The 23,851-nt window shown below is 35.8% G+C and overlaps 1 protein-coding gene across 2 annotated transcripts in view; it reads left to right on the forward strand.

The window, feature by feature from the left end:
• LOC150081951 (radial spoke head protein 3 homolog B-like) overlaps positions 1-23,851 on the forward strand; it is a 136,348-nt gene that overhangs the window by 106,997 nt on the left and 5,500 nt on the right. For both annotated transcript variants that reach the window (XM_090379843.1, XM_090379844.1), the window contains exons 6-8: positions 7,024-7,192; positions 12,740-12,826; positions 20,382-20,548. In XM_090379843.1, coding sequence (XP_090235969.1) covers positions 7,024-7,192; positions 12,740-12,826; positions 20,382-20,548 — 423 coding nt within the window. The remainder of the gene's footprint in view (positions 1-7,023; positions 7,193-12,739; positions 12,827-20,381; positions 20,549-23,851) is intronic.

Genomic DNA, 23,851 nt, shown 5'->3' on the forward strand with positions numbered 1-23,851 from the left:
GTACTGATGTGGGATTTACTTAAAGATATAATTACCATCAGGGGTAAAGTAAACATTTTTGCTTTCGTAAAGGTGACTACAGTGGTCTCAGACAGTTTTTACATTCTGTACAGTGGGACCAACTGATGATGTTACCAACAGCAAATTCTAAGTGGAAAGCATTCAAGGAATTAATCGTGGAAGCTTCTAGACGTTTCATACCTATTAAGAAATATTGTTCAAGCTTTAGGCCTAAATGCTTGTCAAATGAACTAATGAGACTCGTGGCAGAGAAGAAAAATTCATGGGATGCACAAAAATTATCAAGCAACACAGAAGCCTGTGGCAGATATAAGCTAGTCTGTAATCAACTCACAAAGGAGATTAGGCAAGCATATGCAGATAAGAGAAATCTTTGGCAAAGGATGCTAAGAAAACCAGCAAGGATTTCTTTACATATGTAAACTCTAAAAGGAAGGAGATGAATCAGATTGGTCCACTTGATATCGATGGTTCGGCTATTGATGATCCTGCTCAGATAGGAAACAAACTGAATGAGTATTTACATCTACATTCACACATGAGGAGTTATTAAGGAAGGAAAGTGCCAGAAGGTTATCAAATTGTAGCAGGCTGCTTAATGATTTTGTAATAACTGAGAGTGAAGTGGAGGAGAAATTGTTGAAGTTAAACATAAGAAAGGCTCCTGGAGTGGATGGGATCTATCTAGTTATATTAAAGGAGATGACAAAGGAAGTAAGCAGACCCTTAGCCATAATAATGAGAGCATCCTTGGGGAGGATGCTCTCATTATTAAAGTCAGGGGAGATCCCTACGGACTGAAGATGTGCAAATGTATCCCCAATTCACAAAGGGGATCAAAGGGTGGCACGAGTAATTACAGACCAGTTAGTTTAACTTCTGTTCCAGGTAAAATAATGGAGTCACTGGTTAAAGATGCATTGCAGGATCATCTAGATAAGACTGCAGCAATAATTCAGACACAGTATGGGTTTGTTAAGGGAAAGTCTTGTCTGGCAAATTTCATTGGATACTATGATGTGGTTACAAAGGAATTGGATGCAAAAAATAATTTTGATATCATATACTTTGATTTCAGGAAAGCTTTTGACACTGTTGTGCATGGAAGACTATTGTACAAATTGAAGCAGAATGGTATGAAGGGTAAGTTGCTACAATGGATAAAAGGATGGGTTGAGTGGGAGAAGACAGAGGGTGGTAATCAATGGACGCTACTCTTCATGGACTAATGTTATTAATGGTGTCCTACAGGGTTCGGTGTTGGGCCCACTGTTGTTTTGTATATTTATCAATGATATTGATGAAGGTGTATCAGGCTTAGTGTCGAAGTTTGCAGATGATACAAAGGTTGGCAGGGTTGTTAATGACAGTAATGGCAGTGTGCTACTGCAACAGGATCTAGAAAATTTGGGAAGATAGGCTGAGAGACAGTGGCAACTAAAGTTTAATATTGACTAATGCAAAGTACTGCATATGGGTAGAAGTAACCCCAGAGGAATGTACCAACTGTGTGGTACTACACTTAGGGTGGTAGAAAATGAAAAAGACCTAGGAGTAATTGTGCAGTCAGATATGAAATTTTCTCAGCAATGCAGACAGGCTACAAGAGCAGTCATGGGGTTTTGTCAGTGATATACAGGAATTTTGCTAGCAGGGAAAAGGAGGTGATTATCCCTTTGTATAAGGCAATGGTCAGGCCACGCCTTGAGTACTGCGTACAGGTCTGGAGTCCTCATTTTAGGAATTATATAGATTTGCTTGAGCTTGTACAGAGAAGGGCAACGAGATTGGTGAGGGGAATGAAGGGATCCTCTTACTAAGAGAGACTTAAGTTCTGCAAATTGCAGCAGCTGGAGACTAGACACCTGCGAGGTGATCTGATCGAGGTGTATAAGGTCTTGAGTGGATTGAGCACTCTGAATTCTGATAGGATTCTTCCACTTGCTCAGATTCAAAACTTCCATCTGTCGTGGAAGTTGATAGGTTAAATAAATTCAAGGAGGAACTGGACAAACATTTAGAGGGAATGGTTGTGTGAAATTTTTTTTCTCTGATTCTACATAAGCTCATACGCTTGCTCTCTCTTGTATCACATGCCACTATTACTATTATTATTACTATTTATTTGGAAATCCTTAAGGCATGAAGGCTTAGATTCTTAGGGAAATTCTGATACAGAAAAATAGTCATTCAGTAAATCCTAAAAAACATTCATTCTCTTATTGTGTGAATGACCCACCATTATGATTCTGATTTATTGTCCCACCTTGTCTGTATAGTTGTTTGTTATGCTCATCAATCATTTGGTTTATAACACACTCCTGCTTTCATTTTTGTTTTCCTGATTCTTATGTGAGACCAGACTAACTCAACATTACACTAGCAGTCAAGCTTATGTCACACCAGACCAGACCAGACCAACTCAACATTACACTAGCAGTCCATGTCAACTGGGTGCACTTTCTATTCTATGTGGTTCTTAACCAAGAGTATAACTTCCCTCCCCTTTCCATACACATTGTATTCACCATGTTGAAATTCTGCCTCCATTGTTGAAATCCCTATAAAGTCACATCTGGTGAGTATGGGCTTGGCACATCCACGGTCCTGAGCTGGATATTATCATTCTTCTTTTTCTTGGTGATTCCTTTCTACTTCTCTCTCTCTCTCTCTCTCTCTCTCTCTCTCTCTCTCTCTCTCTCTCTCTCTCTCTCTCTCTCTCTCTCTCTCTCTCAGGGTAACTCGAGAATTTTTTTTTTTTTTTTGGTGGTGCAGCATAAGCCTCAGGCTTCCTTGTGCCATATGGCTAATAATAATAAGGCCATACTTCATAACTCAACCAGTACTTCTAATTTTTAATAAGGATTCTATGATGAGCTTATGTTACTCAAATGTATTTACTATACTCCTAGGATTAGTGTACAAGCAACTCTGCTTTTGCTCATGGTAATTAATACAGTACATATATTCATATATGGGTGCTTGTCCTGTGAGGATCACTAGAAGGCCTTATAATCCCCCAGACTTTGCTTCTTTTCGGCTGCTGTATGTCCCAATAAAATCAAGTCAAGAGCCGCATTTTCTCCTGCTTGCAGTTTCTATTAAGTTAATAGTGTGCATCTCTCTCCCCCATTAGCTTTTTTTTAAATCCGCCCTACACTGCCTTGATAGCATCAGCAATATTCTTGCAGTCCTATTTATTTGATTCCTCTTATTAAAAAAACAGTCTTTCCTGTTAAAAAAAAAAAAGTACAGACAATGTAGAGAATAATTTTATCCAATGAACCTTGTTCAATGAATTCATCAATCTGAATCATGAACCTTGTCAATCAATTCAGCCCCCTCCAGGGCCAAATTGATTGGCAAGGTTCTTATCATGGCCTTACTTCTGTCATGTCTGGGCCAAATTCTAGACACTTTAAAATTGAATCCTAGCTTGTGGTTTTTCCCCATCATTGCCTTATACCAATTTGTTAAGAAATATCACATTTTGTGCCTTTAAAAGATAACGGCTATATAACATCATTTACATTTATTCCTGGCAGACATACCCTTGTTCTATTCCACCTACCCACTTCGCTCAATATATTTCCCATTTTTCTGCCAGTAGAGTAGCTGACTATAGCTACTTCCTGTGGTAACCAGGGATCTCTGTTGTTGGGGATTCTGCGGTTTTGTCTGATGCATAAGATTAGACTCTAGCACTGAGCTGGGCAGCTGAGTATTTGAAGCATCTGCTCTGGAAAATGTTAAAAATTAAAAATATCCATTATAGAGATGCTGTGATGCTGAAATTCAGTTCCATACTATATCCACATATTTGGTTTTAATTGCAACTCTTGCATCTATCTAATAAATAAAAATCAAAACAGAAAATACTGCATCATATGGATAAATTAGTGGAAAAAGGCACATAAGAGGATTTGATTTTATTTCCAAAAAAAATTTAAAAAGCATCATCATCGTCATCAGCCATTTTCAATCCACTGTAGGATAAAGATCTCTCCAGCAATTTTCCAGTTCCTTCCATTTTTTGCAATGGCCATCCATTTACTACCCACAAATTCTTGAATTTCATCTGTCCATCTCTGTTGTTGTTTAAGTCCATCTGTCAATTATGTCTTTGAGCTGTGTCCTGCCCAGGTCCATTTCAGTTCTCTAGTTTTGATAAGAATGCCCTTTACTTGAGCTTGCTGCCTAATTCATGTGTTTCTCTTATCCAATAATGGATAAGAAAAGAAGCACATGGTCCATTCTTTGCTATATAGTTTTCAGCTTCTCCTTCCTTTCTTGTGGTAAGTGCCCAAGTTTCACTTCCATAAGTCATGGTAGAGAGTATACATTGGGTCATTATTTTGTATTTCAGACAAATTGGGGATAATGAGGATATTGCTCCTCAGTATGTGACTATATTTCCTGAAAGCTATCCATCTGAAATTTATTCTTCTCTTGACTTCCAGCCATTTATCATTATGACAGCAAATGACTTGTCAAAGATAAGAATATGAATCCACCTTTTCAATTTATGCTACTTCAATGATTATATCCCTTCCTGTGGCATACTTTTTCATCATTACTTTTGTTTTTACCATATTCATCCAAAATCCTTACTAACTCTGCATAACTAATTAAGATTTTCCTCTAATCCTTCAGGATCATGGTTTGTTTGTTTGTTTTGGGATTTATTAGGCACATCGGCAACTATAGCCATAGTGCGCTATCAGGATCATGAATAGTTTATATATTCTCCATTTACATTGATTCCTTTCTGCGACCAGTCCAATTTCTGAAAGCTGCTTCAAAGGCAAAGTAAATAACTTCAGCGATATTGTGTCTCCTTGTCGAACTCCTTTCTCAGTTTTAAATTTGCTACTTCTTTGTCTAGTCTAATAAAGGAGGTAGTGTTCTCATATATTTTCTTCAAAATCATAATGGGATGTCTATGCCTGCCTTGTCTTTCCAGTGCCCGAAACATTGCATTATGCTGTATGGAGTAAATTTCCTTTTCATAATCCACAAATACCAGGCGTAATGGCATTTTATATTCATTTGCTTTTTCCATTAGCTGTGATGTTACGTGAAGGTGATCCATAGTTGAGAACCCTGTCCTAAAGCCAGCTTGCTCTTTCGGTTGATTCTCATCAAGTATTCTTTCTAATCTATTAGTAATGACTCTTGTGAACAACTTGTAGATGTGGGACAACAAGCTAATTGGTCTATAATTTCCAATTTCTGATTTATCTCCTTTCTTATGCAGCAAAATTATGATTGCATTATTCTACTCCTTAGGCATGACATCTTTCCTAATGTATTTTGTGGAGTCTTGCCAGTTTCTGTCATGTCTCTTCCTCCTAATTTTAACAACTCTACAGTAACTTCAACTTCACCTGGGGCTTTTTGATTCTTATTTTCTTCAATGCATGTTCTACCTCATTAGGAAGCATATTGGGTATGTTGTATGTGTTGCTAATTTGTGATACATCTTTCCCACTGCAGGCATCATTCCCTTGCTCCTTATATAATATTTTATAGTAGTCTTCTGCTATTTCAATTATGCCATCTCTGCTATTTATATGTACACCATCACTATTCTTCAGATTCAGTATCATTTGTCTTTCTGTATTGCTGCTCATGACTGCTAATTTAAGTCCTTTGTTGTCCCTTAATGCTTGTTCTACATTTTCTCTGTTTGTCGTCTTCGGTTCATTGTGACAAATGTTTCTTGACTAATTTTTTCTTGTTTTAAAAAGCAATGGCTATTAATTTTTTTTTTTTTATGTAAACCCCAAACACAAGAGGTATTAGAACCTATAGTACTTAGTACTGTGCTTGGGTTAAAATTGCCAAGTGATGATCTGAACATTAACTCTAATTTAATTTTTTATCAGAATTGGAATGTTTAAAATTTACAAATGGATTATTAATTGCAGTGGCAAAATGATTTATTCAATCCTTCTTTAAATTTATGGTAAGAAGTTTTTAGAAATAATTGTTTGATTATAACAAATGAACATTAGCCTGATAGACTGGCTGAAATAGCAACATCTGATATAGTTCAGTGTGAAATGAAAGTGAGTCATGGTAGAACGAGCTTTAATATCCAAAATAATAGATGAAAGATGTATACAGTCACACTCTGGTTGAAAGAAAATTCTGCACATCTATCTAGCAACCATCCTTTTCCAATTTAAATTTATATATATATATGTGTGTGTGCGTGCACATTTAATTTACTCAAGCCATTTAAAGCTTTAAACACTTAAGTCAGGTCTCCTTATGTAAAGGTCTGTTTTCCAGATACTGCAATTCACAGCACTCAGGTGTGTTTTGGTAAAAATACTCTTTTGTTCCCATTACTTGTTGATCTTCTGTACACCCATTCTACTAAAGGATTCACATTCTCCCCAAAATGAGGCTTTCAAACCTTTATGGAGTACTCAAGTTGCATCGTAACCATTGCCTTTTACAATGTTATCATCTGTTTTTATGAGTTTTCCTAGTAGCCCACCTGCACTTCTCAGAGAATTTCATGTTGAACTGCACTACCTTGAGCATTTTTCGATCTCCTCTGCCTTCAGTTTAGTACCATCAAAAATGGCATTATATTTGAGACTACTGCTACCACTGCATTTATCAATGCTAAACCTCACTTGTCATATTTCATCCCATTTAGCTAATTTATCCAGATCTTATTGAAGTAGCATACTCTGAATTACTCTCATCAACTGCCCTGCTCACCTTTATGTCAACAAATTTAGACTGTAAACGTGATCCTCCTACATCAGTAAGATACGAGTCAATTTTCATTGAAAAATGATGAGTGTCATCTGACAGCCTTAATTTATTTATTCTCTTAATTATCCTGATTATTTTCAGTTATGGAAATATTCTTTCATGCCCACTTCTTGAAAATAAGAAAATAAGTTGACAGTTAATTAAAATTAATAACAATATTATCAATGTAATTTAGTTGCTTTCTAATAATGAACATTAAAATTTCAGCAAAAACGCCTTGAAGAACAAGAGAAAGCTATCAGATTAGAGGAAGAAACTGCCCAAAAAGTAGCTGCATGTGTTTTTGCCCAGAATTATCTATCAGACTTGATGCCACAGGTCTTCACCAAGTTAGAAGAACATGGTTATATTAAAGTTTTAGATCCTGTAGTTCAAGGTAGGTTATCACTTGTTGTTCTTGTACGCTATTGTTCTTTTAATATCAATCTTTACTGATGAAAGACTTGTGGATCCATCTTGCTGAGACATATGAAAATAGTGATTCTGAATTTAGAAATGATTGTTTATTATAAAAACTTTCGAGCCTAAAGGAAAATAAGGCTCCTAGAGCTGATGGCATATATCCAGTAATTTTGAGGTAGCCAGAGAGTGTATTGGAAATCATTGAGGTTAATTTTTTACAGTAAAATTGCCTTACAGTGAAAATGTTATGCAGCAAAGATGTTTACAGCGAAAATACCTAGAACCACCAATATGATATTGGCAGGGGAGCAATAAAACATAACAGTTTTAAATGTAAGAAACTAATTGTACCTTTTAGGCAAATATACACCATAAAAATGTCAGTAATGGAGTAGTGTTTTTAGGTAATTTAAATTCTTTGAGTTAATGTATTAACTTTTTGGTTGACATTCCTGAAGTCCAGTTAGCATGAAGTGGTATCAGCATTATACAACTATATTCTCCTTCTTCCATTACTTTCTACTGTCCTTAATAACTAAACTTATTTCTCATGTGTGATTAGGCCCAAAGCAATATCAAGATGGCTATTCCTCTGCTGTCACTTCTTTTTTCTTCTTAAACAAAGTCTACTGTCTTTTCTACACTACCTTGTTAGTCATTGATTTTCCCTTTGCTCTTGCTAGCACTTTCCTTCATTTGTTTAATTGCTTACTTCACCGTCACACAAGTATGATTCACTTTGACCAATTCACCCTCCCCTCACACTCGGGGTTACTTCAACTGATATAAATATACTGTACAGAGAACTATCGGCTTTCATCTTTGGTCTCCAATGTAGCTCTTTATTCGCCACACTCAGCTAATTTCACCAATTCCAGTCTAAGCATGCAGTAAGTTGTCAATAACCGAATTTATTCCTCTATCTTATGTTATTTTGTTTAAATTTCATGCTGGGCTTTTTGCCTTCATTTTTTAATTCAAACTTTCATTCAGTTTTCCTTTAACAGGATTTAATTGGCATTATTATAGCTTTTTAACTTTACTTTATTTATTTTTATTTACATTTGAATTTTATTCCTTCCTTTTGGTCTCTATCGGATCGGCTATGATGTATTCATTTTGTACGTATACATCATAACAGGTCAGCACTCCTACCCAATTCACTGATAAAATACATTTGTCTATATTTCATTATGGTTGCAGGGTATTTCTGCTATAACTAGTAGTGCACAGATCCATAACCCAGTTGAATAATTTAATACTTTTTCTTGCTTGCTTAGACATTCAGTAATGCCATTATATCCTATTATTTTTTATCAATATTAAAAAAAAAAAAAAAAAAAATATATATATATATATATATATATACAGTAAACCCCTGCTATTCGCGGTTTTGCATATTTGTGATCGCCGATTTAATATAAAATGAAATCTAAAAAAATGTGAATTTTAAAGCACCGTGAATATTTTCCGCCATAAAAAAAATGGGCGTAGCTAAAATTATCTTTCCCGGTCAAAACAGCGCTCAGTGGGTGGGGGGAGAGGGGTGACAAAATCGCGAGCGTGGATGTTTCTCGCTAATTCTTGTTCAGTATGTGTTATGTGCTTGTCATGGAAGGTTTCGTCGTTTGCTTTTAATTTATATGCTTATAAATTGATATGCTTACAAAAATGATAAATCTACCGTTTTGCAGTGTAAAACAGACTTTTTCAAGTGTGTTAACGGAAGAAAGTGACTTTATTGTGGACAAGTTCTTTCTAACCCGTACAAAAATATGGCTACGAATAACAAGAGAAATGTGAAAATATCAAATAAGGTGATGACTAGTGAATAAAATTGAGTTATTAGATAAAATTTCTAATGGTGAAAGTGTGTCCTCAGTGGCAAAACATTATAAAATCAATGAGTCAACGGTACGATCAATCAAAAAATTGAAAGAAAAAATCCGCCGTAGTGTCTGTGAAAACGTGCTAATTGCTTCAAAAATTTGCTCTGTAACTCGTGATGTTAAATAAGAAAAAATGGAAAAATCTTTAAATCTGTGGATAGAAGACCGAACTCAAAATAAAATTCCATTAAGTTCACTCATCATTCGTGAAAATGCATATCAACACTTTAGCGAAACTGGTGATAACACTGGCGGGATAAGTTTTTTTTGCTAGCAAAGGCATTTTATTACATTTAATATTAAATTGTTTCTTATTTTCATTTCAATGCCATATGCTTGCATTTCACATAGTCATATTATGAAGGTACATATATAAACAAAATTTTAGGCTAGTTTTTCTTATATATTTCATACTTTGGAACGGAACCCCTTTATTACTATGGGAGCCATAACTCAGTATTCGCGTGTTTGGTATTCGCGACATTTCTCAGGAACGTAACCCCCGCGAATAGCAAGGGTTTACTGTATTTTTTTTTTTAATATATATATAAATAAAATTTTAATGTTTTTATTTGCCATTTCGATTACATGAAAAACATTTTTTATTGCAAAAACAGTTTCTGAGATATAGACTCTTTGTTTTTTTTTTTTTAACTTTTTTTTTTTTTTTTTTTTTTTTAAATACAATCGGTATGTTGGGATTTCGGCAGTCGGCAATCTGGCTGTCAGGATTTTGGGTGGCACCAATTACAGATATACATATCAAGTAAAGAGTGATGATTGAATTTCTTACCAAGGAAGAAATGACCGCCTGTCGAAATTCATACACATCTCAAAAATATTTATGGTGACAATACTGTAGATGTGAGTACAGTTAGATGTTGGGTAAGACACTTTAGGAGTGGGGAAAGTGACACTGTTGACAAGTCCTGAAGTGGCTGGCCAGTAACATCAGTGACATTCAGATTGATGTGCTGATCAAAGAGGACTGCCACATCACAACACACGAATTGTGCAATGCAGTAGGTATAGGGAAACCTGCTGTGATAACCATCATAAAGGAACTACAACAAGGTTTGCACCCAAAAGTGCTGACACAAGAGCACAAAGAAGCCTGAAAAGTCATCTATACAGAACTTCTCTGGTGCTACAAGAATGAAGGAGAGGTTTTTCTTTCACAAATAATCCCAGGTGACGCAACATGGGTCCACCATTATGACCCTGAAATGAACCGTGCAAGAAGTTCAAAAGACAGCCTTCTGTCGGTATAGTCATGGCAACAGTGTTTTGGGACAAAGATGGGATCTTTCTTGTGGGCTTCTTGGAGCATGGCACCACAATAAACTCAGATCGATATGTAGGAAAGTTGAAAGCCCGCATCCATAGAGTTCGAACAGAAGAAAACCATAATGAGGTTCTTCTTCTCCATGACAATGCATGATACCACACCAGTTTGCAGATGGAGGCCATTGCAAAACTGATGTGCACTGTTCTTCCTCACCCCTCTCATAGCCCAGATCTTGCACTTTCTGACTATCGCCTCTTCGGCCTTCTGAAGGATGCACTTTGTGGAACCCATTTTGTGGACAACAGCTAGCTCAAGCAGTGTTAGCGAAGCCCTCCAGAGCAAGAGTAAGTATTTTTACAGAATTGGAATACAGTGTCTGACTCAGAGATGGTGGAAGTGCATAGTAAACAGTGGTGACTTGTGGAAAATAATAGTGTGTTTATTAATGATTGAGGATTAATTGATGTAAAAGGCATAGTTGTAGGAATCAAATTTTCTGAGGAAAAAAATAGGAGGCATTACTTTCATACCACTCCTTGTATATTGAATCTATTTACAACAGTCAGTCAATCACTGAAATTCCAGTGTGTGAGGTTAGTACACATGCACACTGACCTCGCACGGCTTTGCCTTGACCACTGAAGGACCACGACTGCAGCTAGCCAGAAGCCAGTGCTGTCAGCATAATTTTTTCCTGAAGATCAGCAAGGTTAGTCATTCATACAGCTTTAACCAACAGGAATTTGCATAACTTTGAACTGCTCTGTGCATATCTTTGTTATATTAGTTCTAGTTTGAAACTTGGTTCAGCTATTGTTTATATAATACTTTTGGTTCTAAATTATTTTTAGTAACTTTCCCTCCTTCAATCACATAAAGTCTGACATGAGGGATCACAATATTTAGACTCCTAAATTACACTTCAAGAAATATAAAAAGTTTGTATGTTTATGAATATGCTGATTTTTGAAAATTGAAAAAAATTTGCATATATTTGTTGTTTATAAGGTATCATATTGTCAAGGTTTATATAATTTACAAAAAGAGAACACCAAAGGAAGTCCATTATCTTGGAACAGCAAATCAAAGTAAACAAAGATATTTAGAACAAATGTGAAGAGCTGAACATTTTTTCTTTTATGATTATTGACCACATCATGGCCACATGCCACTCTCCATGATATCCCTTTACATTGCTTGAATATCCAAATAGAAACATTCCCAAAAGTGATAACCTGAAACAGCATAATATTAAAGCAGTGACCTACCTTGTTAGAAGTAAAAATAATCCCTCATTATATGTCACATTAATGTATAGCAATACAGTTCTCCTGAGACAGTTGTAATTAGGGAAAAGCAGTGACAGTTTCTACAAAGAAAAATGGCCTTATCAGTCATTTCAAAACAGTCCACACAAGAATATCCCTGGTAGTTTAAGCACTTTTAAATATGAGTTAACAGAGAACCAGCAAACTCGACTTTGCTTAAGTTTAAAAGTTGCTTCATTCACACCACTAAGTCAGAATGCATCACTATCATATGTTCTTGAAAACTGTTTACAAAATCAAATTGGACAATCTGGGCCAACTTCATTACAACAATCTTAGTACATATGTTTTCCATACGGCACTTTCAGGACTTGTATACTGGTTTTGTAAGTAACGATCTCACGGGGAACACTATTACATGAAAATTTTTGGCAAATTTACTGTAATTTTTCATAATACATGAAAAATTACAGGAAAGGTTTCGGCATAATGTAGTACAACTTCTTATGCTGTACCACTGCCTCAAAATTATCACATAACTTTGAAGTGGTTATGTGTTGGCAGTTCAGTTTTAAATTCATGTGTCCAGCACTTTTTGAATTCATATTTTTTCCACAACATTTTCTACTTTTCAGTAGCACTTTAAAATTTACTTCCAATGCTTAAATATCAGATACAATTCCACAATTTTAAATTTCTACTTTTTTTGCTCATGCACATCACTACTAACATAAACACACACCTGACCAGTATAACTTGTTCCAACTATTATCGCACAGTAGTATAAATAAAACAAAATAAATATTCAACATAAACATTTTGATTATTACATTTTATCATACATCCAATATTTGAATTTAATTACTTTTAAAAGAAATTAGAAAAAATTGTTCTGTTGTAGATTGCCTAACTTATATGAATTAGATGATAAACAATTTTGTAATGATTTTGTAAACAATTTTCTGTATCTGAACTGTTTTGATTTATAAAGTAAATATCTGCTCTATAGAATTTTCAGATTTAATTTTTATTTTTAAAATTTCTTTACTTGCATATCCTCTTTTCTTATTCAACAGAAGTTGAAGAAACTTTTTGGCCATGGCTAATGGAAGAAGTAGATAAAGAAGTGACTGCATTGGAAACATCATGTAGACTTGTTGACTGTAAGTATATTGATTATTTAAAAAGGCAATAATAAAACAGAAAAATATTATAAAACCAAGAGCAAATAAGGCTCATGATGCAAAAAAGCAAGCTTATATAGCATCATGCAAAAAAAAAAAATTCTTCCCATTTCACCTATCTGTTCACTCCAAATGTTTCTCTAATTCAGCCTTAAATTTATTTAAGCTATCAACTTTTACAACAATAGATGGAAGTCTGTTTCAGCAATCAACTACCCACTGGGTAAAGGCAAACTTCTGCACATCTATACTACAACTGTCTTTCCTCAATTTGATTTTCCTATGTCGCATCAGGATCTTTATCTGAGCAAGCAGAAGTATCCCATCAGCATTGAGCCTGCTCAAACCATTTAAGGCCTTACACACCTCAATCAGATCACCTTGCAGGTGCCTAGTCTCCATATGCTGCAACTTGCAGAACTTAAGCCTCTCTTGGTAAGAGCACCCATTTGTTCCTCTCACCAATCTTGTTGCCCTTCTCTTTACTCATTCTAGCAACTCTACATCATTGCTAGAATGAGGCCTCCAGACCTGTACGCAGTATTCAAGATGTTGTCTGACCATTGCCTTATACAAGGGGATAATCACCTCCTTATCTCTGATAGCAAAATTCCTAATCATTGACAAAACTCCAACACTTGCTCTGGCAGCCCATCTGCACAGCTCGGAGAACTTCATATCTGACTGCACAATTACCCCCAGGTCTTTTTCATTCTCCACCTCCCTGAGTGTAGTACCACACAGTTAGTACGTTTCTCTTGGGTTGCTGCTACCCATATGCAGTACTTTGCATTTGTCAATGTTAAACTTTAGTTGCCACTTCTCATCCCATCTGACTAACTTTTCTAAAGTACTTTTGCAGTACTTTGCATTTGTCAATGTTAAACTTTAGTTGCCACTTCTCATCCCATCTGACTAACTTTTCTAAATTCTGTTGCAGTAGCATACTGTCTTTGCTGTCATTAACAACCCTACCAACCTTTGTATCATCTGCAAACTTTGACATTAAGCCTATTATACTTTCATCGATATTATTGCTAAATACACAAAACAACAATGGGCCCAGCACCCTGAGGGACTCCACTAATAAAATTAGTCCATGTAGAGCAGTGTCCATTTATTACCACTCTAGGCTGTCTCCCACTCAACCATCCTTTATTCATTGCAGCAACTTGCCCTTAATGCCAAACTGCTCCAATTTGTAAAGCAGTCTTCAGTGTGCAACAGTATGAAAAGCTTTCCTGAAATTCAAATATATGATATCAAAATAAATTTTTGCATCCAGTTCCTTTGCGACCACTTTTTAGTATCCAATCAAATTGGTCAGACAAGACTTCCCCCTTAACAAACCCATGCTGTGTCTGAACTATTAGTGGTCTTTTCTAGGTGATCCTGTATCGCTTCTTTAACCAATGACTTCATTATTTTCCCCAGAACAGAAGTTAAAACTAACAAGTTTATAATGATTTGTGTCAACTTTTGAATGCCCTTTGTGAATTGGGAATACATTTGCACATCTCCAGTCCATGGGGACCTTCCCTGAATCTAAGCATGCTCTCATAATTATGACTAAGGGTTTGCTAACTTCCCTAGCTGCCTCCTTCAGTATAACTGCATAGATTCCATCTGCCCCATGTGCCTCTTTTATGTTTAACTTCAACAATTTCTCCTCTAATTTGCTCTCCGTTATTACAAAATCATTTAGCTCCATTTGAGAGTTTACTAAAATTCTGTCCTCCCCTTCCTTACAGAATTCCTCATGTGTGAATGTAGATGCAAAATACTCATTCAGTTTGCCAGCTATCTTAGCCGGATCATCAACATCAAGTGTACCAATCTGATTCAACCCCCTTCCTTCTAGAGTTTACATAAGTAAAGAAGCCCTTGTTGTTTTTCTTTGTATCCTTTGCCAAGGATTTCTCATAATTAGCCTTTGCTTGCCTAACACCCTTTGTGACTTGATTACAGATTATCTTATATCTGCAATAGGCTTCTATGTCACCTTATAATTTGTATGCATCCCACACATTTTTCTTAACTGCCACAAGCCTCATTAGTTCATCTGATATCCATTTAGGTCTAAATCTTGAACAGTATTTCTTAGTTGGTATAAAAAGCCTAGTAGCTCCCAACATTAATTTGTTGAAGGCTTCCCATTTAGAATTCTCTGTTTTAAACATCATCAGGTTGATCCCACTATATATAATTTAAAAACTGTCTGAGACCATTGTGGTCACCTTTACAAAAACAAAAACCATTCCCTTTACCCTTGATGGTAGTTACACCTTTAGGTAAATCTCACATCAGTACGCTGTGATAACTGTCACCTAGTAGTTCATTTATCTGCAAATTCTTAATGCATGAATAATCACTACTGATAATCAGATCAAGAGTATTACTCCCTCTGTTTGCCCTTCGAAACTAGAAACAATAGACAAACATTTCCTCATCCCATCCACCGCCAAGGTCGCTGCTGTCGGAATGGTCCAAACGCCAAGGATAGTAAACAATCCTCCAATAAATCCACAAAAGTCTTGCTAGTGTGCCAGTGACCAACTCACAAGTTCCAGTCAATATCTGGAAAATTAAAATCCCCCATTCCACCTATCCTTTTTGCATAATATATTTCCTGTCTCCCTGACAATAGAGTCACCGACAATAACTAGCTCCCGAAGACTGCCACTCTGTTGCCTGATGCACAAGAGTGAGTTCTGGTCTTGAGTTGGGCACCTGAGAGCTTCATGGTTCCCTATTTTAATTTGTTTCGACGGCATCTTTCCTATTCTTCTGACTCTCATAGAAGCCAATCAGAATGCTGAGTTGGTGCCTAATTTCTTTACACTGTCTGCATCTAGCAAACATAAAGATATCCTCCTTGGCTAGATCATGTCCTGTTCCAGAAAGGTTGCTAACATTTCACAAGTTGCATATTTTTTTAGGCTGTGATGTGTTGGAGAATCGCCCCCTTTGGTTCTCCTTGAGCTACAGCATCCCCACTAGTTTGTTCTTGTTGCTTTGATGTTCTAGTCTGGGGCATGATTCCCATTTAAATACTATTTAATTGATTAACAATGAAAATTAATGCTAATGCTAAAACAATAATAAATCTTTCAAAAACAATTAGCTCCCCTAATAGACTGTAGATGTTAGTAGGAAGATAAAAACAAGTAATTTTAACAAACACATCAGTGCTTGTCCAGCACCAAGTCACTCTTCAAGCAAAAAGGCAAATAGGTGCAAAGACTGTGGAAGGTCACCTGGCATGTTCTTGTGTGAAATTTTTATATGAAAAGTGTAAAAAAAAAAAAAAAAAAAAACGCTTCAGAAACAATTTCAATAAAAGTTTCACTATATTTAGTAAGTAGAAAAAATGTCAGATTTTTAATCACTGATTAATGTGGGAACATTATTTCGAGGTTACCCACCACTACTTCCAGGTTAAATCTGCAACACTGTCAGGTTACCCACCACTACTTCCAGGTTAAATCTGCAACACTGTCAGGTTACCCACCACTACTTCCAGGTTAAATCTGCTTCAATAATCAATCAGTTTCTATCTTTCAGTAACAAAGGTTAGAATTACTTTAGTAATAATAATGATATATGTGGTTGACATTACTTGTTGAAGAAAATCAAAGATGAGAAACTAGTTTAACACTTATATGTTATGACTTGCCACATTCCTGAATGTTGCACAATAATAATATTGTGCCATCATTTGTATATTTCTATGGAACATGTCCCTTCCTCCCCAATGACTGGTACTGAGCCATAGGTTGCACTTTGGAAAATGCAGTATTTAGTAAATCTACTTTTTAACTTGATTTTGATGGTACCTAATATTGTATTGTTTAAGAAAAACTTATTTTTATGAAGAATGTAATTCTTTTTTCCTATAAGAAAGTTACATGCTCATTACCTTAAAGCAGCTTTTAGTTCTTTATACTTCTAAAGCAGAGGGTCTCAACTGGGGTGATATTTCCCCCAAGGGGGCAAAAATTGGTTTTTGAGGGGCAAAAAAATCATGGATATTACAATAGTTTGTGGCCCTCCAAAGTTCAACCCTACCTGGCAACATCTTATTCCTTAATATTTAATTTCTCTCATTGGGTTTTCTTTTCCCCCTGAGACAACTGATATTTAACATATAAGTATATCACTCACTCCTAATATAATATTAGGAGTGAGTGAGAAATTTTGATAAAAGGAAAACAGTGGGTGTGATTTAATTCAACCACCTTTGCATAGGCATTAAATGCTTAAGTGCTTTCAGAGGTAATGTCTCCACAATCCTTGGCGTTTGGACCATTCCGACAGCAGCGACCTTGGCGGTGGATGGGATGAGGAAATGTTTGTCTGTTGTTTATTTTTGATCCACGATGATTTTGTGAGTGACATGGGCTACGAGAGTTAAATAAAAATAGTTTATATTTTATTATTTAATTCTGGTGAGTTATTACGTAGCACAGAGCGAAACGGAAGACAGAATAAATAAATGACAAGTTTAATATTAAATTGTAAAACATATATTAAATACATACAGTACAAATAGCTTTCAGTTATTATGGTAACCATCATCAGTCAAACTGACAGTTTAGGAACATAGAACATAAGGTGTGGGCATGTAGTGCCAGTCATGTATAGTAAACTGCGTGATGTAATAGTTAACTGTTTGATGTTGAAGCCTGTGGTTGTGACGTATGCGAACATTGCCAATGTTTGTCACTCATGAGAATGGTTGCTTCAATAATAGGGTGGACATGACATCCACTGCTTCTGTCGACTGACGTATTAGAGCACGTGATGTCAATGACTCCAATCAGGCGCAGTGCTGGTAATGGCGGGACTGATCAACAACCACGATGTCACTGTGCGGGTCAATGTTGTGTGGGGTTGACCAGAAGTGCTTGGCAATGGCCAAGTTTTCTATGTCCGCTAAGCGAATGGCTCTTTCATATTCTGAAAGGCGTTTGCCAAGCCGTCTCCCAGTTTCTCCCAAGTACCAGCTAGTGGTCACAGCAAGAAATGCGGTAGACTAATCCACTTTGTAGTAAGGTGGAAACCGGTGTTTTCACTCTAGAGATGAGGGATCACAATTTCCTGTCCGAGAGCTGTACACACTTTATCCCATGTGATTTCAGGACCCTAGAAACCTGCTGTGATAGGTTTGGGTAGTATGAGATAAAGGCACTCACGGTGGAATCATTACCTTGAATGTTCCTGTTGGTCGCTATGTGGTCATGTGTCTGCAGGTCACACCTTTCAAGCGTACTGGTGGGATAGCCACACATTGCAAGATCTGCCTTGACCTTAGCGATCTCGGTTGTTTGTTTGTTTGTTATTTGGTTTTTAGGAGCATTAGCAACTAAGACCATATTGCTCCTGGGATATGCGGTGGTCATTCCCTGACCTTTCCGCATCCTCTGTATTTGGTGGTCACAGGCTCAAACCACGGTCTAATCAAGAAGCGTTTGCTATGCACTGTCACTCCTGCCTACCTGGCTACTGAGGCACTGCAATCTCAGTGCACCTCTCATCCACAGAACTAGAATGGGTCCAGGCATGGGTTAACAAGGTCCGTGTAGTGCCAAGAAGATGGCTGCGCATGTGTGCTGACCGATAGTTGGTAAATTGGCCAGCACACATTGGTCTGCGGTAGACAGTTGTCTTCATTCACGTCAGACAAGGGTGTCTAAGTATGGTAAGATATTGTCCAACTCTGGTTCAATGTTTCAAAAAATATTATTTAATTCTTTGTAGTTATTCAACCCATCATCAATCATGTCAAGTTCGGAAAAAAAAGTGTCGATGGTATCTGGATGAATATCTAGCTTATGGTTTTATTGAAAGCCCATTCGACTTAAGACAGCCCATGTGTCTTATGTGTAATAGTTCTTTTTCAAATGAGGCTATGAAACCATCAAGACTTTTAGATCACTTAAAAAGGAAACATCCTGATAAAGTTGGTAAACATATTAAATATTTTAAAATTTTAAAACAGAATTTTGAGCAATGTAACACTGTTACTTGCATTAGTAGAGGCATATGATGCAAGAAAGCAAGCTTATACAGCATCAGCCAAAAAAAAAAACAATTTCCTATTTAAGAAGAACACGCAAACAAATGACGATGGAATGATTGCGTCTTATAAAATTGCAGAAATCATTGCAAAAACTGGTAGTGCTCATATAGTTGCTGAGATTGTTATACGACCCGCATTAGAGATTGTAATTTCAACAGTGATGCATCAAAATCCTTTCAGTATTTTAAAAGCATTGCCATTTAGCAACAATTTAGTTCGAAGACGAATCGATGAGATGTCAGTTAACATTGAAGAGCAGCAAATTGACAAACTAAAAATGAGAAAATTTTCTATTCAGATTGATGAATCCACAGTTACTGACAATAAGGCCCTTCTAATGGCATACGTTTGTTATTTCGATGATGATTATAAATTTCAAGAAGAGATGTTGTTTGTAAAATCTATAGAAACTGACTATACTGGAGCATCCATATTGTTCTGCTGTAAAAACATGGTTTGTTGAAAAACAAGTACTATTGGAAAATTTGCTATCCTGTGCCACTGATGGTGCTACCTCCATGGTTGGAAGACATAAAGGTTTTATAGCCCACCTAAAGGAAGTACATCCCGAAGTTCTTGCGATACATTGCATTGTGCACCGACATCATCTGGTTGCAAAAAATATTAGTCCAGTTCTTTATCACTCTCTCAGTATAGTTATTAAGACCATCAGTAAAATAGTCACATAGCAATTATAATCACCTTTTCAGAAAATTTTGTGTTGATAATGAAGAACAGTATATGAGGCTTCTTTTAAGCACAGAAGTCAGATGGCTTTCTGAAGGAAACTGTCTAACAAGATTTGTAAACTTTTTTGATACGATAATTAGTTTTTTAGAAAGCGAAGGAGACACAGATTTAGCAAAGGGGATCAGCAAACACAAAAACAACATATACTATATGGCTTGGATTTTTCAAAAAGTTAATGAGGTATCACTTCAACTTCAAGGGAAATTAATTATGGTGACAGACTGCAAATGCATGTTAAAAGCCTTCACTGAAAAACTGGAAATATTTGAAATTCAAAAAAGATGGAATGGATGAGTTGTGGAGATCAAAACCAACTGAACTTCTTTATCCAACAATGTGGTCTGAAATGGCCAGAGTACTTCTTTGTTTTCCAACATCTTATATGGTTGAAAGTGGTTTTAGTTCAATAAATAAAATATTTACAAAAGAGACAGAATTGATATATGTTCAAGAGGAGACATTAGAATTAAACTTACTAACATCATACCGAATATTGAATTTTTAGCTAAGAAGCATCAGGCTCAGGGATCCCAGTGAATAAAAAGAGTATGTATAAAGTATTTTCTTGTTTAAAATTTCATGGGGGGGAAATAGAAAAAAAATTGTCTAAAAAGGCCCTTTAGGGGGCGATAATGAAAAAAGGGTTGAGAAACACTGTTCTAAAGTTCATTTTGATGAAATTTGTTAATTTACATTTTATAGCATTGATTGTTGATGCTGTAAGAGCAGTTAATGAAACTTCAGTGATAAATCCAGTATCTGCACATCAGATATCTCCAGAATATGAACCAAAACCCGAGATACCTATTGAAGTAGCTGAAGAATCTGGTGAAGTAGGCGATGATGCTGAAGAAGGTCCTGAAAGTATTGTAAGTTTGAAAATATTCTACAATTTAAAATTACTTTTTTCATATTTATTGTAGATAGCACTTATTGTAGATAGCCACTTGGTATAAATACCATTTATATACCAAGTTATGTTAATCTTAACTTGGACAATAGGCTTCAGAGTTTGCTTTGCATACTGAACCTAAGAATTTTGGAAGATATTTCTCATAGATAATGCATATATAGTTTCCACCTAAGGAGTTTTTCCTTGTAAAATATTTGAATTTTTTTCATCTGTCATATTGTGTATAAGACCATTTTTTCATGAGTAAAAGGTTCTTGCATAATGGGAGTTCCCTTGTAAAATATTTATCTTTCATTTATTTTACCACCTAAATAACTGACTCAGAAGTCAGGTTATTTTATTTTTTATGATAACCCCAAGCACAAAAGGGATATATAATATTCTACATTCCATATATCACACATTGTATGGAAAAGTGACACAAATCAAAAATTGTCAAATTCAAGTTAATATTATAGGAGGATGCAACTGCACAAGCTTGAACGGCACATCCTGGGGGAAAAAAAAAACATTTATAACTCCAATTTTGATCCAGTAGAGTGCAGTTATGTCACTTTTCTACTAAGCAGTTATCACCACTGGTCACAGTAGAAAAGTGACACATCAGAGTTGTAGCAGACAAGACTATGTTTTGCGCTGGTAAAGCGACACTTTTTTAATTGTGACTTAGGTGATGGGGGGTGATATTTCCTTATTCTATTACAAATCTAAATTAAACCGCCATAACTTTACAATTTCAGAACTTAAAAGTGATAAAGTACAATGTTTTTTCTGGCATGAGGGTGAAGGTAACTGGAGGCCCATAGAAATAGACACTTGCATTTACAAATATTTAGAAGAGAATGCCAGATCCATGAAGAGTACTGATCTTGAGATTACCTTGAGATTCTACTCAGACAACTGCAGTGGTCAACAGAAGAATAAATTCACTGTTACCATGAACATGCATGCTGCATCTACGTTGAGTACTAAGTCCACTCACAAGTTCCTAATTACAGGCATATGCAAAATGAAAGGGATAACATGCATTCCATGATAGAAAAATCCATAAAGAAAGCATTAAAATAGGGATCAGTTTATATTCCTTGGCAGTATGTTACGTTAATATGTGCAGTGAAGAAATGAGGAAACCCATATAGAGTAAGTGAAATGACCCATGACGATTTCATCGATTTTAAAAACGTTTGTCAGCATTACGGGAACAACTCAAAGCTGGAAGATAATGAAAATGTAAAATTAGGCGAAATCAAGATACTGAAGGTTGAAAAATGTAGTCCCATCACATTCTTCATAAAAACATCAAACCAGCAAGAGGACTATAAAAAAATTGACTAACAAGAGATGTTAGTCATCGCAGGTTAAAACTATCAAAATGAAATCAGCATAAACAAAGAAGATACAAATTTCAGATTAAAAAAAAAAAAAATCAGATATCCTGGACCTGATTAAAAAAATCATATCCCTAAAAGCTGCAAACCGTTTTGTGTTTCTGCATTCAAACTGTAAACCTTATTTTGATTAATAAGAGAATTATTGTATTGTTTTAATTAAAATTAAGTTTTTGTTTGTTTTTGTTACATTGTTCATTTCAAAATATATTTTCATTTGAATATATTGAATTTATTGAATATATTGAATATGCTATTTTTGTTTAAACTATTTTCAAATATTAATTTTTCTGTACCTTTCCTATATTAAAAGTGTCACAACTGAAAAAACATAAATAACAAATAAGAAAAGTGACACAACTCATGGTCATGGTAAGGCCTCCACGGTAGTCATGGTAACACAAATTTGAAATAATATTTATAAAATCTGTTAGAAAGATTTATTGCACTTTATCAAGCTGGTAATTTTTTTTCTAATCTATTATTAATGCCCACAATTGAGATAAAACCTTATCTGGTTTATTTGTTTTCGCTTTTCTGAAAAATCACATTTTTTGAGTTGTCATTTTTCCATATGATGTGCGATATGAAGGATTAAGATAGAGAAAATATTAGTTGACATTGAGTTGAATTTCTGTATATTTCTAATTTTCAGAATATATACAAGGAGGAAGATTCCCCCAAATATTAGATATAGAAGGGATAAATAATAAGAATAAAAGTTAGTTCAGTGAGTTTATAGTAGTAGTAGTAACAAATGATGGCAATACACTTCTCATTTCACCTGACCATCCTCTCTAACAATTTATCTAGTTCTTTGTTGAATTTATTCAAATTACCCATCTCCTGAAACAACACTGGATGAAAGTTTGTTCTAACAGTCAACCATCCTCTCTAGCCGAAGGCAAATTTCCACAAATTTGATCTGCAACCATCCATTCTCAATATCAATTTGTGCCCCCTTGAGTGTAATCTGAGCATCAGGAAGGATTCCATCAGCATTGAGCTTACTCAATCCATTCAAAGCCTTAAATGCCTCTGTAAGATCTACTTGCAGGTGCCTAGTCTCCAGATTATGCATTTGCAAAAATGAAGCCTCTCCTGGGTGAAGCATCCTATTGCTCCACCCGCCAGCCCATTCCAACAGATTCTTGTCCTTCTTGAAATACTGCATACAGATGTACATATGCAGTATTCAAGATGTGGCCTAACAATTGGCTAATACAAAGGGATAATCACTTTCCTATCCTTGGTGCAAAAATTCCTATATTCCCAACAAGCTGTTCTAATACCCTGTTTGCACTGCTCAGAGAACTTCACATATGACTATGCAATTATTCCCAGATCTTTTTCATTCTCCACTGCCCTGAGTGTGGTAACACACAGCTAGTATGGTAATCTGGGATATGAAGTACCTTGCATATGTCAGTATTGTCAAATGTCAATTAAATTTCAATTGCCACTTCTTAGGCCCCGAATGCCAAGCAATATTAGACCACAGTGCCTTTCATAGTGATTATCTGGTACGCTTTACTGTAAATACGTTTCTCCTGAGTTTCGCAAGTCCATTAACTCTTGAGTATCAGATTTAAATAGACTTATTCAAATAATATAGCATAGAAAGGAAAGCACCTTTCTTTAACCCCCTTTTTATTTTTAGTTCATACTAACCTTCTCTTTGCTTGGGTCACTAGGTGGCACCGCTCTTGCCTCCACGTGGTAGGGCTGGTAACCTGGGGAGAAGAGAAAATCTCCCAGGGCCAAAAAGAGCACATCATCATGAGTAAACCAAATTCTGATTTATCGGGGCTGTCAGACGCATCCCAGACATTCAAAAAGAAAGACAGTTTCAATGCAGGAACTGCCAAACG

The sequence above is a fragment of the Mastigoproctus giganteus genome, chromosome 8 (assembly GCF_048544385.1).
Source record: "Mastigoproctus giganteus isolate SK-2022 chromosome 8, ASM4854438v1, whole genome shotgun sequence".
Classification (NCBI taxonomy): Eukaryota; Metazoa; Arthropoda; class Arachnida; order Uropygi; family Thelyphonidae; genus Mastigoproctus; species Mastigoproctus giganteus.